Here is a 16,528-nt window from a genome sequence, read left to right as displayed (position 1 = left end):
ACATCATCATGGTACAGTGGTACAAGTGCTTGGCATTGCTCAAGGGGTGCAAGGGGGTGCTGAGGAAGGTCAATGGGGCTAGAGTTTAGGTTAGAAACCACTGGATAAAAGAGGGTATGGAGTTGGCAGATTTGTGCACACAAGGTGCTCGACACAATGGCCGCATGAAATTCAAATTTTAATTTGGCCAAAATATTTTATGGGTGTGCTTCAAATAATGTTTGGCACCTAGTGATGGTGTTGGTTTGCAAAATGGACAAGGTTTGGTGAAATTCAAAATGGGGTTGATCTATAATCTGATTCAAAGTTGCAACTTTGCATGCAATTTATAAGAATTTGAAAATACTTATGCAAGGTTGGCAAGCTCCAAAGTGATCACCTTGATGTGCTCTTGGATGAGGTGCAAAGAAGTGGGAAAGTTTAGTTTAGAAAAGAATAACCACAAGGGCTCAAAGTGGGTAACATGTTAAAAGTGCCACATATGACCATTATCATATGTTACTTACATTTTTCATTTTCTTTTCTTTTGTTTTGATTTTCTTAGGCATCTCCGTAGTTACCCCTCTGACATGTTTCCTTGGAGAGGAGGGCTAGTGCCACTACAAAAGGAATGGGAGCGTCCCAATAGACGGGATTGGTTATTAATTCCCTGGAGATACCACTTAGATGCTATCGTCTTCTACCTAGAGCAGATCCCATCAAGATCTAGAGAGAGCTCATCCACCACCTTGTAACACCATACTACTCTTAGAGCAATAAGCAATACCACACCAAGGCAGGACGTAGGGGTTTTACCTCACCACGAGGGCCCAGACCTAGGTAACTATGTATCTCTCTCTGTCGTACTACTCACGTTGTGCTCTGGCGTCGCCATGGCCATGTTGAGCTTGCAGAGTTGCTTCTAGCCCCCTGTGGTCTGATAACCTCAAGGGTCTTACCGAGGTACTTATGGTTCATCCGACACCAAAACTTCGTCGGACGTGGTATGCGGCCTTCGGCGCTACACACACCACATCACTCATGAGCTGGACAAGCTCACTACAAACAAGCCTTACCACGGCACCGACCAGTTTCACACAGCTAATGGAGCAAGTATGCGCATTCACAATGTTGGTCAAGCTATTTTATCCACTTCGTCTTCTAGGTCTCTAGCTCTAAATAATGTCCTTCATGTTCCTAAAGTCACTCGAATTTATTGTCTATGAGTAAACTTCCCAATGACAATCATGTTTTTATTGAACTTCATCCTCATGATCTTTTTGTAAAGGACCTGGACACGAGAGCACCCATCCTTAGAGTTCGTAGTAGTGGAGGTATTTATGAGATTAAAGCGCATTTCATCAAGCAAGTACTTTCTAGTGTAAAGCTGTCGCGTGATATGTGGCACCATCGTCTAGGACATCCAACATTACAAATCGTTCAACATGTTCTTCGTTGTCATGAGTCTACACATAACTCCAATAAAATTGAGTATGTTTGTGATGCTTGTCAGCAAGGGAAGAGTCATCAGTTTCCCTTCTCCTTGTTTACTCGTGTAACAAAATTTCCCTTAGAGATTATTTATTCAGGTGTGTGGGCCCCTGCCCAAACATCTGTCTATAGACATCATTTTTATGTGAGTTTTATTGATGCATACTGCCGTTTCACTTGGCTCTATTTACTTAAGCATAAATATTATGTCTATGATGTGTTTCTTCAATTCCAAAAACATGTTGAACGGCAGGTACAAACTGATTGGGGTGGTGAGTGTGAAAAAAACCACCTCTTCTTTCATAACCTGGGTGTCTCACACCATTTGTACTCTCCTCGCACACACACCAATAAAATGGCACTGTCGAGCATCAGCACCATCACATTGTTGAAACCGGTCTTACTCTTCTTGCACATGTGTCTGTCCCATTATGCTATTGGAATGATGCCTTTGCTACAACTTTTTACCTCAGTAACAGGCTTCCTAATCGCACTATTGATATGAAAACTCCTCTTCAGAGACTTCTTAATGAAACACCGGACTACACATGTTTTAAGGTCTTCGGGTGTGCTTGCTAGTCTCACCTTCGACCCTATAATAATCATAAATTTGATTTTCATTCGAATAAGTCTGTGTTCCTGGGTTATAGTTCTTTTTATAAGGGATACAAATGTCTTCATGTTCTATCTAATCGTGCCTACATTTCTAGGGACGTTATCTTTGACGAGAATGTGTTTCCCTTTGTCAACATGTCGAACTCTCATGCTCTAGCGCATGTCTCAGAGTCTTATTTACTTTTAGTTGACCACTTTATGGATGTAGAACATCCCTCGCCTTTGCTTGCTGGCCATGGTGCAGGTATCAGACGCGGAAGTCGATTGGAGGTTCCAATCCCATCCTCACCGTCGGTTTACGTCGATCAGACGTTGTCGTTGCATGGTGTTGCCTCGGGCTGCCTGCAACCAACAGAGCTGCAGGTCAGCTCCACCTTGGGCTCCCGCCCTACGCCAGGCTGCTCTCCTCCACGCGCACCTAACGTGCCCCTGCGTCGATGCGATCCCGCCGCTCCTGCGCATCCTTTCGTGTCAGCGCCCCTGACTGGTGATAGCGACGGACCAGATCCCATGTTGTCCCCTACTTCCCAGACAAGTTGGTCGGTCTCCCCGATGGCAATAACGCCGGCCTTCCCTACTGCGACACCATCGCTAGCTCCCGCATCATCGTCATCTGAGGTGACACAACCACCATCACCTGAGATCATGCCATCGCCACCGCCTCCTCTAGTTGGTCCTATCACCCGTCGGTGCGTTGGCATACATCATCCTAAACAACGGACTAACGGCACAGTTGCCTTGACCTGTGTTCTAGCGGCTCATGCAGCGCTGAAACACACACATGAACCTCGTGATTTCAAAGAAGCTCTCCGCACTCCTCATTGGCGTGATGCTATGGGGGCCAAGTTTCCACCTCTTCGGGCTAATAGAACTTAGTGACTGGTACCCCTGTTCCTGGTGTTAATTTAATGGATTCACGATGGGTTTTCAAGGTGAAGCTTCATGCGGATGGTTCCATTGAAAGGTACAAGGCTCGTCTTTTTGCTAAAGGGTATAAGCAGCGCTATGGTCTAGACTATGATGAGACCTTCAGTCATGTGGTTAAGCCAGCTGTCATTCGGTAATTGCTTGCTATGCCTCTTTCTCACAGATGGCATCTTCGTTGGTTTGACATTCAGAATGAATTCCACCGTGGTTTTCTAGATGAGGAGGTATATATGTGACAGCCTCTCGGTTTTGTTGATTTTGATAAGCATAGTCATTATTGCAAGCTTGTTAGGTCATTATATGGACTGGAATAGGCTCCTCGTGCTTGGCATGCTCGTCTTAGTTATGTTCTTGGCTCATTGGAATTCTCCCCCCTCTGTGGCTTATACATCCTTGTTCACTCTTCGGAGCCCAGATGTTACAGTCTATCTACTGGTTTATGTTGATGACATCATTGTTCGCAGCTCCACAGCTGTTGCCATTCCCATGTTGATCAGCCAGCTTCGGACTGAGTCCTATGTTAAGGATCTTGGTGTTCTGCATTATTTTCTGGGGATTGATCAGGTATCATCACCCTCATTTGGTAGTCTTCTTCGATGGCGCAAATATGCACTGGAGCTTCTTGCGCGTGCTAGTATGTGAAAGTGCACTCATGTGACTACACCCATGCATACCATCTTCTGAGCGCCTTTGCAGCACTGATGGTGATCCACTCTCATATGACGAGGCTACTCAGTATCGTAGCATTATTGGTGGTCTTTCGTATCTCACTGTGACACGACCTGACTTATCATTTGTGGTCAACAAGGTGTGTCATTACGTCGGGACAGCCCAAACACTTTTCCCTTTACTTTTTCATAAGGAAGAAGCGGAGGTTGCCGGCATGGGTACCATCGATGATGAGGAGAGTGCGCCCAGGGTGGCGTTTACCATGTTTCCTTCGGTTCCCACCCACGGGTGCGGCGGCGTGATGGGTGGAGATGAGATCAGGGCTCTCGTAAGTCAGAGATATTGTTTTGGTTTTGCCGTACCCTAATGGGCTAGCCTGTGTATATGGGTGTGACTATTTCTCACTCGACTGGGAACTAACTTCTTTCTCAGTCGGATGATGCCATCAAATTTCAGTTGCAACAACTCAACTTGCAACTCATACGCACGAATCACGATATAATCAGATGGTGCAGGACTTAACTGAGCACGAACTTAGTTTTCAACTAGCTAAGAACTAGCAAATCCCTATATTTATATCATATAATATACTTGTACATTAAGTTTGCAACCTCAACAATAATTGTTGATTGATACATATATCTATATACATTCCATCCATACAATACATGCTAACTAATGCGGTTGACACCACAATGTACTTTATAATTCGTTGGCACACCAGAGGACTAGGAACTTTCAGAACCCAGACACGGCCGAACCTGAATCGGCAGCCAATAGGGAGAGGAGGTCCATGAAAATAGACCATTTTATTTGCTTAGGCTTTCTAAGTTTCTAAAATATCCGGAAAAAAAATCATGCTCGTAGATATTGGATGCTGGTATGTAGGTGCCAAGTTTGAAACTTGCATATGTTCATCTCCGATATGTACAAGTACAAGCATACTCCCTCTGATCTTAAATATAAACCATATAGTTCTTGGCATGAATATTAAAAAAAATCTACTTGGAGGCAAAGCTACACCAGATTTGAGCAAGATTACTCCTGACTAATTGACGTGAGACAATTGAGAAGTTCACATTAGATAAGTAAACATAATAAAATTTCTAAAAAAAAATCTCCATACAAGTGATACAATGCAACATATCTTATATTTTAGAACTTATATCAAGTAACGGAGGGAGTAATAAATATACATAAGTTCCAATTTTATAGTACTATAACCTAACAAAAAAAATCGGATCTCAAATCCGAAATGGACGGAACCAGATATTAATTAAGAACCGCAGTCGGTACGACCAGATGATGATTCACGTGAATATATAACCAAGTGCAAAGCCTATGCATCCGCAGAGTAAGCTTGCGAGAGCAGCAAAACACAGCACCATGACCATGCCCTGGCAATATTCCCAGCTGCTGCCCATCCTGCTCCTCCTCGCAACGACTCACACCATCGTGGCTGCTGATACTCAACAGCAGCCGATTGCACTTGCGGGTTGCCCCGACAAGTGCGGCAACATCAGCATCCCCTTCCCCTTCGGCACGAAGGCCGGGTGCTTCCGTGAGGGCTTTGAGGTCACGTGCAACTACTCCTTCAACCCTCCTCGCGCATTCCTTGCTCAAGACTCAACGTTTCATATAGTGGGTTATGGAAACTACTCTGCCAACTATTCGGGGCGCAACTATGTTGATGTGATGAACTACTCTCAAGTCCCCGTCGAGCTCCTCGATATATCAGCTTCGACGAGTGAGCTCCGGGGATACGGCGCGGTCAGATCCGACTGCATCGATGGCTACAGCAAGTACGATGACCACCTGGTCAAGCTTCAAGGCACCTTTTTGGGCTGGAATGGCCCAAAGCCGTTCCTCCTGTCACCGCTGCGCAATGTTCTCATGGGCGTCGGCTGGAACGTCAAACCCAAGATGGTGCTAGGCGGATCCATATTCACCACGACTGGCTACATGCTCGCCTGCCTCGCCTACATGAGATACAACGTCCTGACAAACGGGACGTGCACGGGGCGGGGGTGCTGCCAGACCTCCTTCCCACCTGAAAGGGATGTAAATTTCACCATAAATGCTTTCTCAGTGACATTCGAGCCACAAAATCTGTTAGACGATAACGACGGCATGAGCACGAACAGTCCGTGCTCCTACGGCATGATAGTGGAGAGCTCATGGTACAACTTCACTTCTGAGGACATGTTTGGCCGCATGGTGCTGGCCAACAAGTACCCCAGGGGCGTCCCCTTTGTACTCGATTTCGCCATCAGGAACGGTTCATGTCCAACGGAAGGCCAGCAGCCACCGCAGGACTACGCCTGCATTAGCGGCAACAGCAACTGTGCCAAGGCAGCCAGCGGAGACGGCTATGTCTGCAGGTGTTGGGACAATTACGACGGCAATCCTTACATCACTAATGGCTGCCAAGGTACATACTACAAACACATGTTTTCGCGTGGTTGTTGCTCAATGGATCGATCTATGCCTCCATTGTTGTCTTTAAATAGCAAAAGTCTGTAACCTGAATCACTTAGCTTTTTTTTTAAATGGTAACATGTACTAGGTACTTTGCTTGTAGCCTACTACCATCATTTCATACTTTTTACAAAATATTAACAACCGTACATCCAAGTTTAAACCATCGTTACACTTGGTAGCTTATGGTAAATACCGTAATAATGTTATTCAACTAACATCAGGTTGTGATATATGGTACTCCCTAATTTGTTCCATAGTTCTTGTCGCTGTTTTAAATGTATCTAGTACTGTACATAGATATATTTAAATCAGTGACAAGAATTATATGGTACGGATGGAGTAACATGTAGATATATAACTAGTGGCGAATCTAGGAACAAAGCCCGGGCAAACTACAAATTAAGGTGTCTAAGATGTTTTTTCCAACAATTCAATCAGTGACAAGAATATCATCCCTGAAGATGCATAGTTTCTTCCTTTTTTTAGGGTTATGTCAGGGTGTGCTGGTTGTTTTCTCGTTTCGGATGCTAGGCGTGTTTTGCTATCTCTTTGTCGTTGGATGTGTCGGTGTGTGTCCTGGGAGCTTATGGTCTAGTTTTGTAGCTTGCTTGGTGTTTCTCTTGTAAAGCTGGAGGTCCCCAGCGGTACTGTTGCTGTAAAAAACCTTTATGTTTGTTGCTATAAACACCAGGGCCTTAGTGCCTTCCATCTAAAAATAAATAAATAAAAAGATGGTTTTTTTCCAACTAATCGATATAGAAAATCATTTATAGCATATAAACATAAGGTCTCGTGCGGCCGGCAAGCCAGGATGGACGGTAGATCCGCACATTTGTATAACTACGCTAGTATATACTATAGGAAGGCTTTGGTACACCATATAACTCGGTATAGCTAGTTGACTTTGCTTTGTGTAGATATAGATTAGATACATCCGTATCTACGTAAACTGGAGTCAACTAATTTAAATCGGAGGAGGACAACCAGAGTTTCCCGCGGTATCATATGTTTGTATTAGACTGGAATCGGATACCGTGATGTCAGATTACGGAGCAATCGTAGTAACAACCAAGATTTAACGGGACCGGTTAATTACCGCTGCTATCAGGTTAGGTTACAAAACTACGAACCAAACCAAACATGTAGTATATATTGTGACTTTTGGCCCTGTGGAATACAGTTGTTTATTTCTAACGTGACATCAGACATACGTTAAGAGCATCTTCACCGGGTGCCTATAGCGGCCCCGATAGCTTTTTAGTCTCACACGGATACGCCCAAAAAAGCGCCGGCTAGTTTTGGAGCTTAATAGAAACGCAGGGAATTCCGTGTCGAACCTTTGTAAAGGGCGCAAATTGTACGCGCCGGCGCCTCGCGGCACGTCGGTTTTCACGGGTGGGGCCGCCTTGGTAGTGGTAGGAGGCAACGGTTCGCATTAAAAACGACGCGTGCCGGAGGGTTGTTGGCGTCAATAGCTCCGCTCGGAAACCGAAGGAATGGCGAGGACGGCGACGGGCCACGCGGCGTCCACCCACCTCCCCAACGTGCCTTTAATGCGCGTCCGCCGCCACCCTTAAAACCACACCGGCGCAGTTCTTCCCCGTCTTCCAACCCTAGCCGCAACCACCACCAACCTCGCAGACGCTGCGCGACACACCCACCGGCGCAAACACAAATCTCGCGATGGCGCACAATGCCGAGGCCGGCGGTGGCGGCGGCAGACTCCGGTCTCTGCAGCTCACCTACGACGAGGTCGATGTCATATATTGGCAGCGCATCCCCGTGCTACTGCAGTTCAAGCTGCCGCACGGGTGGCATATGTCGAACGCCGGCGACACCGTGTCGCCGCCACCCCCTGGGCCGGAGACGCGTGCCCTCATCGTCGAGCGGCGGGCGCACATGTCGCCGGCTGACCGAAGCCAGCCGACGAACACGCAGAACAGCCCGGCGTGGCCGGGGCGCTTCCAAGGCGAGTGCGACATCGAGCTCGGGCGTTCGGCCGGCCGGGACGCCGAACGTTTCAACCGCATCGGCCGGCGGGCCTGGTGGCAAGACCGCGACGTTGACGTGACGTCGGCGGACTACGGCTACCGCCCGCGCATCCACGGCGACCCCCGCGCGTCCCCATGTACTTCCCCCAGACGCAGAGCATGGCACCGGAGGCGCCGCCTCTACAGAGGCCGTCGGCGGACGACAGCCTCTGGAAGCTCCCGCACCGGATCGTCGATCGCCGGCGGCCGCACGCTCTCGGCCGCACACGCGCCACCTTCGGGTGGCATCGTCATCAACGACGGCCCGAGGCGAACATCTTCGGCTCTGGCTCGGAGGACGACGGGGATGGTTCAACGCCACCGCCCCAGGGAGGAGGACGTCGCGGGCTCGCCACTACCTCTGCCGGCGAAGAAGAGGTGGTGGTAGATGGAGGCGGAGGCGCAGGCGGCCCTCCGTGGCGGCGACGACCCAGAGGACTTCCCCGTTCAGCACATCATCACCGACAGGTTGTTGGTTCTACGACTGACTTTTCTGAGAGACCACTTCTCCTCATTCAGGTGCATCTTCTTGGACACTGAAGCATCTTTTCATATGACTTATGATTCTTTCGATTTGAGCTCTGTTCGACCTAGTGAGTCTCCTACCTCTGTTCTTATTGTTGATGGTTCTGCCATCCTAGTCTAGTCGAGGCACTCTTAGCAGTTCTGCGTTTCATGTTCCTTCTGTTGCCCATATTCCTCGACTCACAATGCAGCTCTTCTCTGGTAGTCAGATTGTCGACTCTCGTTGTAGGGTCACTCTCGACTTTGATTCATATTATGTTCAGGATCGTTGCACGGGCGCTATGCTTGGTGCTGGTCCATGACGCCATGATGGCCTCTAGGAGCTTAACTGGCTTCGTCTACCTTCCGCTGACGCCGCCAGTCTCTTGGCCCCTTTTGTCGCATCCATCAGCTCTTTTCAGCAATGGTATCATCTTCTTGGCCGTTTATGTTGTTCTCGTCTCTCGTCTCTACTTCACCATGGTGTTACAGGGTCTGTCTCTGGAAACGCCTCTTTGAACGGTATGGGTTGTAAGTTTGATAAGCAGATTCAGCTAACATATCCTCATAGTGACTCTGTGTATGCGCGTCCTTTTGATCTTGCTCATTCAGATGTTTGGGGTTCGGCTCCTTTCGCCTCGAAAGGGGGTCATCGCTACTGCATTATTTTATAGATGATTTCTCTCGTTACACTTGAATTTACTTTATGTCTTCTCATAGTGAGTTTCTCTCTATTTATAAGCTCCTTGTTGACATGGTCCACATTCAATTCTCTAGACCTATTCGTACGTTCATTCTGTTGGTGAGTATCTCCAAACATTTGTGTAGTGTTCTTGCTCGGTGCGCATGCTGAGAATAGCGTTGTTGAGCGCAAGCATCATCATCTTCTTGAGACTGCTCGTGCGATGATGATCGCTTCTTCTCTTCTGCCTTATTTTTTGGTTGAGGCTATCTCTACCTCGGGCTGTCTCATTAACATCCAGCCTTCTGCTGGCCTTCAGGGTGGCATTCCTCTTGAGTGACTCTATGATCGCCCTCCTAACTATTATGTGTTTCATCTATTTGGTTGTGTTTGCTATGTTCTCCTCGCTCCTCGTGAACACACCAAACTATGTGCTTGGTATGTTGAATGTGTTTTCCTTGGTTATAGTGATGAGCATAAGGGATATCGTTGTTGAGATCCGATGGCTCATTGGATGCGCATTTCTCGAGATGTGACTTTTGACGAGTCTCGTCTTTTCTATCCTCATTCAACCTCCTCGACCTCTATTGCGGAGAATCTCTCTTTTCTTGTTTTTGCCGATTCTCCTGCTTCGGTCCCTCATATATCTTCTCCTTCTCCTTCCCTTGTGTTGTCACCTCCGGTGTCTCTGATTCCTTCTTCTCTCCCGTCTCCTCTAACGCCTCTTTCGTCTTCACCCGCCTGACCGGGATATCCTCTTGTTGCTCCTCATCCTACTTTTCCTTTTCACTATAATTGTCGTCCATGTGTTGTGACCGAGTCATCTGATGCACCCTCTACTTCTGGTGCCGACTTATTCCCTTCGTACTCGGCCTTGTACTTCTCCTAATTTCTATAATCTTGCTAGTTACAGTGTATCGGTTGTCCCAGAGCCGACTACTTGTCGTGAGGTTGTTGTTCATCTTGAATGGCTGCTTGCTATGGCTGAGGAGATTGTTGCGCTTAAGTGCATTGGTACGCCCCATGTTCGTCATATCACCTGTAAGTGGGTCTATAAGGTTAAGACCCGCTCTGATGGTACTCTTGGGCGTTATAAAGATCGACTAGTTGCTCGAGGTTTTCAGGAGCATGATTGTGACTATGACGAGACTTTTGCTCATGTAGCTCACATGACTCTTCTTGTTGTGGCATATGTTCGTCATAGGTATGTGTCTCATCTTGATACTAAGAATGCATTTCTTAATGTGACGAGTTATGTGAGGAAGTTTACATGCAACCACCACCTTGGTATTTTGTCACAAATGGCATGGTTTGTCGTCTTCGTCGTTGGCTCTCTCTATGACCTTAAGCAAGCCTCTCGAACATGTTTTGAGCGATTTGCTTTTGTGGTCACGACTGATGGTTTCTCTCTCAGTACACATGATCATGCATTGTTTGTCCACTGTTCTCCTCGTGGTCGTACACTTCTTCTTCTTTTGTATGTCGATGACATGGACGACCCTGAGTATATTGTCTTTGTCAAGGCACTTCTCATTGAGTAGTTTCTTATGTCAGATCTTGGTTCGCTTTGCTATTTTCTTGGGATTGAGGTTTTGTCCACCTCTCATGGTTTCTATATATCCCAAGAACGGTATATTTAGGATCTTCTTGATTGTGCCGCCCTTATTGATGAGCATAGTGCTGAGACTCCCATGAAGCTCAACATTTCTCTACGTGCTTCGGATGGTGATCCGACTCGTTATCGACATCTTGTCAGGAGTCTCATCTATCTGGTTGTTAAGATATTTTGTTTCTGCTTCCACTTCGGTCCACTATAGTCACCTTTTTCATACTCTACATTATTTACGTGGAACGGTCTCTCTCTCTTCTTTCCTTGTTACAACCCCAGTCCTACTCCAATGCTACGTGGGCAAGTGATCCTTCGGATCACCGGTCCTTTTCTACCTACTATGTTTTTTTTGGTGGTTCTCTCATTGCGTGGAAGGCGAAGAAGCTGACTGCAGTTTCGCATTCGAGTGTACAGGCTGAGTTGGGAGCTATGGCTCTTTTGACTGGTGAGGTGACTTGGTTATGGTGGTTACTTGCAGATTTTGGTTTCTCCGTTACAACACCCACTACTCTCTTGTCCGATAGTACACGTGCTATCAGTATTGCACATGACCCTGTGAAGCATGAGATTCCCAAGCATATTGGTGTTGATGCTTATTTTGTTCGTGCCAGTGTGCATGATCAAATTATTGCGCTCTAGTATGTGCCTTCAGAGTTGCAGTTGGCGGATTTTTTTACGAAGGCTCGGACTAAAGCACAACATAGCTTTCTACTCTCCAAACTCAGTGTTGTGGATCCACCATGAGTTTGAGGGGGGAGGGGAGGGGGGAAGAGAGATATTTGTATGTTGTAGTTTTTCCTAGTAGCTAGGGGTTTCGTGCATATTTCACACATGTACATGTACTATATATTGTAGTATTTTGCCCCCATGGAATACAAGTTGCTTATTCCTAGGCAATGTTTTCCAACTTCAACTTTTAATATGCAGAAATTTTTGGAGGTATGATCATTATCTTTATAGTAACTTTCCTAGTAACAAATGCATTATATAACAGTAATGGTCAATCATGTCAAAAAAAATATACTCATATACTTCAAGCCTTAGTGATGCAACTGTTTCTTAAATAATTAAACTTGACCAACTTTTCGTGTTTTCCCTACTTTCAGATGTCGATGAATGCCAGCACCCTCATTTATATAATTGCTCGAGTGGATCCATCTGCAAGAACACACCAGGAGGCTACGAGTGCCCATGCAAATCGGGAATGAGAGGTAATGGCAAAGAGGGGGCATGTTCAGAGAATTTCCCCTTACCAGCAAAGGTGGCTGTGGGTAAGCACTATTTTCTTATTGTGAGGGTGGATAAGCACTAAGCAAGCACACACGATAATTAAATATAATCATCAACTTGTTTTTTTACAAACTTATCTTAATGGAATAATTCGTGTGATATACCCCCTTAGTCGTTTGGTCAATATGACATATTGCCATGCACATGGAGTCAGAGATATGATTGTCATAGGAAGTGAACTTACCCACCCACGAAGCATAGATTTGGTGTTAAAAGTTTGCCAAACAGCATGATGTAGATGTAGGGAGCAAGTTTTTGACTGATGCATTTGAAACAATTTTGATGTCATAAAAACCCAAATGATGTTTTCACTAGCTTTTTCCCTTATTTGGTATAAGATTATGTTAAAATGTTCTTTTGCACTACTTTATTCGGAAGATGGATAGTTCATTACGTACTTGAGTGTAAGAGACATATCTTTTTCTAACAGTAAGTGACGATCGGATTTCATCACTATTACATGCGTATCACACAAATTTTGCCATAAGCCACTATAATTTCCCTCTGAAATTCTGCACTAGGTACATATATACAACTTTTCTCAGTTGACCAGACGTTGACCATTAAGTGGCTATAAAAAGATAGCATTTCTCCTAGAACCATAGTTGGGCTATCAGGTGGAGCAAATGAGTGCATTTTGTTTTGCCCTTTGGTGTTGCTCTCCAATAGGAATAGTATGTGAGGTGGTATTCCTTTTAGCAACCTTGTTTCACATTTCCCTTTTTTTGGAAATAAATACGGTAGGGGAAGCCTCTACGGTGATTTTTTTAAAATAATAAGAACCCAAATCCAAGTCCGTGTGGACTTGAACCTAGGTGGCTGGGTTGTACTTCTCATTTCCCTTTGCACCGCATTCCCTTTCCCATCTTGCTCTCTAGAAGCATATACATCAAAATTTGGGATACACAGGTATACGTAATGTTCCATCTGGTGAGCACATTGCACAATTCATAGATGTTAACATCATCAACTAAAATATATAGATTTACCTAAACTTAGGCTGACATCCTAGACGCCTAGTTTAGAAACTAACTCATTGCTTTGGGCATGTGGAAATTACAAATATTACCTTGTGTTGTCCCATGTTGAGAGCTTGAAAGATGTACACGTGTTGGAAGTTTAGAACAGTCTTACCTAGATGGATATACCAGAATAGGCGCAGTTGTAGAAGCACATGCAACTTCAATTGTTGTCTCAAGGTTCTCTACATTAATTACTCTTCTTCACCATCTTCTTAACTTGGTGGACCCCTTCAGATAAAGAAAATATCAAAAATTCGCAGATGCCAAAAAAACAATACAGAGATAAAAAAAAAATCAGAAACAATAAATTCAGATAAAATACTTTCCTGCCTTTCAAGAAACATAGCTTATATTTAGTCAGCTTGTCTACAATTGTGTCAATGATGCCCATACCCTATAGGTTTGGCAATTTTCAGTCTTTTGATCAGACCACTTCAACCTATTCTTCATTGGCCTTTCAAGATAGGTGGTTCTAGGATGAAGCCATGCTCTGCTATAGGAATGATATGCTCGATGCCTTTTGCACAATTTAACGACCATCAACATAAGTCTCTAGTTGCTCGAACGTGTATAATGCACACAAAGCTTTTCCCACAAACCTTCTACTATCTACAATTGCAAATCATCCCATTAATTAATGTAAACAACATGCCTATAACCACTCATGTCCTTGCATTGTACTTCCGCATCATTGTCACTAGTTCTATTTATCTCGGACGTTAAACCCCTGCTCTTTGCATTCACAATGTGCGGAAAAATTCTCCTTTCCATTTCCTTGTGATTACCTTTCTTTCTCCAGCTAGACGACTAACTTGCACCTAATCTTGTCCAAAACTTTCATGGTATGGATCCCTTTGTAGTCTTTGACCTAATTGTTTAAGCATTCAACAAGATTACTGGTAATATAATCCACCTTTCAGTGTGTTGAGAGATGGCTCTTAAGTCTTAATCCATAACCTTATGTGATTCTTCTTGAAGACAATTGTTGTTGGCCTTACTTGTTAAATTGCTTCTATGTGTTTGTTAAAATCATAATAATTCCATTCATGCTAGACTAATATACTGGCATCAAGATGATTAGATGAAATTTTTTATTCGTACAATAGGGATATTCTCTCCAAGTGCATCAACAAAGTGCTCGTAATTAGGGTTTCCCAATCGACGGTCATGGTGAACCTAGAGCCACTGATGTCCTCTAAAGTGAGACCCAACAATTTCAGCGGCACCTACATAGCTTTTTACTCCTCCACTCCGCTTTGTGTGCCAATCATGGTTCCTCAAATCCCTAGGTAAGAATTACGAAGCAACGCGTAGGAAGGTAGCCGCCAGCAAGCTGGGTCAGGGAGCATAGCGGTTGAGTGCGCCAATGCCTTCTCGCCGAAATGGCAAGTCTCGGGAAGAGACAGATAGACAAAGAGAGATAATCGGTTCGGGATGAGAGAGTTGGTCCAGCTGAGGAGAGAACGATGAGGTGGGTTTTGTGAGGATATTTTCCTTTTTCTATGGGTTCAATGTTGGGGTAAGACAAGCTTTTGAGGTTATCAACTGTCACCACCTAATAGAAGTGCTATATCTGTACCTAGTGCAAAATTTCAGTAGTATGTTTGAGATAGAGAAAATTTGAGTGACATATGGGCAAATTTTGAGTGGTATATATGGAATTTCCTCTTATTTTCGTTTCAGTATTTATTCTTTGAAATACATCCTTAATACTTAAGCATTTATACCACTTAAGTAAAATATGTTATCCATTGTTTGTACAGCTAATTACTTTCCAATGTCATACACATTATGTTATTTAACTGATTGCATAAATATAGCATGGTAATTTAATCCTTTGTTACATAATTGAGATGCTATGTTAGCTAGTTCAATTTGCAGTTTTGTTTCCTTACATTGGTATTTTGTAGGCCTTGCTGCCTCTATTGTTATAATTGTTCTCATGGTTATGACACATCAACTCCTCAAACTCAAAAGGTTCTATGAGCAAAATGGTGGTCCAATACTGAAAGGTGTAAAGAATATAAGGATCTATACAAGCAAGCAACTTAAACAGATAACAGATAACTACAAGGTTGTCATTGGAGAGGGCCATTTTGGTAAGGTTTATATAGGGCGTCTAGAAGACAAACAAGAAGTGGCTATAAAGAAGACCATCGAAGTTGATGAAACTAGCAAACAAGACTTCATTGATGAGGTTATAATTCAATCTGGAATGAGGCACAAGAACATTGTTAGGCTCTTAGGTTGCTGCTTAGAGATGGATGTTCCAATGTTGATGTATGAGTATGTAGTGAAAGGGAGTTTGTATGATGTTCTGTTTAAAAACAAAGACAATGTTCCAGTGGATACACGCCTCAGGATTGCCATTGGTTCAGCCGAAGGATTGGCATACATGCATTCTTCAGATGTGAAGAGTACCATCCGTCATGGTGATGTTAAATCTGCTAATATACTTCTTGATGAAAGTTTCACCCCAAAAATTTCGGACTTTGGAACCTCAAAGCTGCTTGCAAGAGGAAAATCTGAGAAGACTGAATGGGTCATTGGAGACAAGAGTTACATAGATCCAGCATACTTGGGCGGGATACTTACACAGAAGAGCGATGTCTACAGCTTTGGAATTGTTCTAATAGAGCTTATCACAAGGAGGGCAGCAACATATGATGATAAGAGGACTTATGTTACAAACTTTATTCAAGCTTGCCAAGAACAAAAAGCAAGGAACTCTATTGATAATGATATTACAAGCGAGAAGGATATTGTGCTCATGGAAATGGTTAGTGAAGTCGCTTTGGAGTGTCTAAAAGCTAATCCAGAGGAACGCCTAGATATGAGAGAGGTGGAAAACCGTATCATCCACATTATAAGAAAATCTGAACAGCATGGACAGGATAGGAACTACCAGGGAAATCTTAGACCTAATTCAGAGGTTCCTTTGCTCAAGCCTGGGGAGAAGTAATCACCCACCAATTAAAGAAGTACCGTACTCCGTACCATCCAAGTAGTATTTTACATATTTCACATGGGTATGTAATAATTCGACTATGATTGATTGTACTCGTTTCAGTTTGTCTAGTATGCACTAAGTTATGTACTGTCAGTTCAGATACACCGTGGTTTTCTGCTCTTCCAATGTAAGAAGTTATTCTCTGTAACAACAAACAAGTGGCTGGTGGGTGACATGCTATTATGCTCGTAGTGGTTGCTCCCTCAACGACTTATCCGT

The 16,528-nt window shown here is 44.4% G+C and overlaps 1 protein-coding gene across 1 annotated transcript; it reads left to right on the top strand.

The window, feature by feature from the left end:
- The first annotated feature begins 2,866 nt into the window (after positions 1 to 2,866).
- Positions 2,867 to 16,261, top strand: LOC124656545 (wall-associated receptor kinase 4-like). Its single transcript, XM_047195265.1, has 8 exons — positions 2,867 to 2,967; positions 3,050 to 3,145; positions 3,477 to 3,576; positions 3,875 to 4,009; positions 5,035 to 5,676; positions 5,782 to 6,112; positions 12,094 to 12,258; positions 15,210 to 16,261. The coding sequence occupies exons 1-8, from the start codon at positions 2,867 to 2,869 to the stop codon at positions 16,259 to 16,261; spliced, it is 2,622 nt and encodes an 873-aa protein (XP_047051221.1).
- The last annotated feature ends 267 nt before the right edge of the window (positions 16,262 to 16,528 follow it).

The sequence above is a fragment of the Lolium rigidum genome, chromosome 5 (assembly GCF_022539505.1).
Source record: "Lolium rigidum isolate FL_2022 chromosome 5, APGP_CSIRO_Lrig_0.1, whole genome shotgun sequence".
Lineage (NCBI taxonomy): Eukaryota > Viridiplantae > Streptophyta > Magnoliopsida > Poales > Poaceae > Lolium > Lolium rigidum.
The sequence above is the reverse complement of the archived record's forward strand: the minus strand, read 5'-3'. Positions and strand labels throughout refer to the sequence as shown.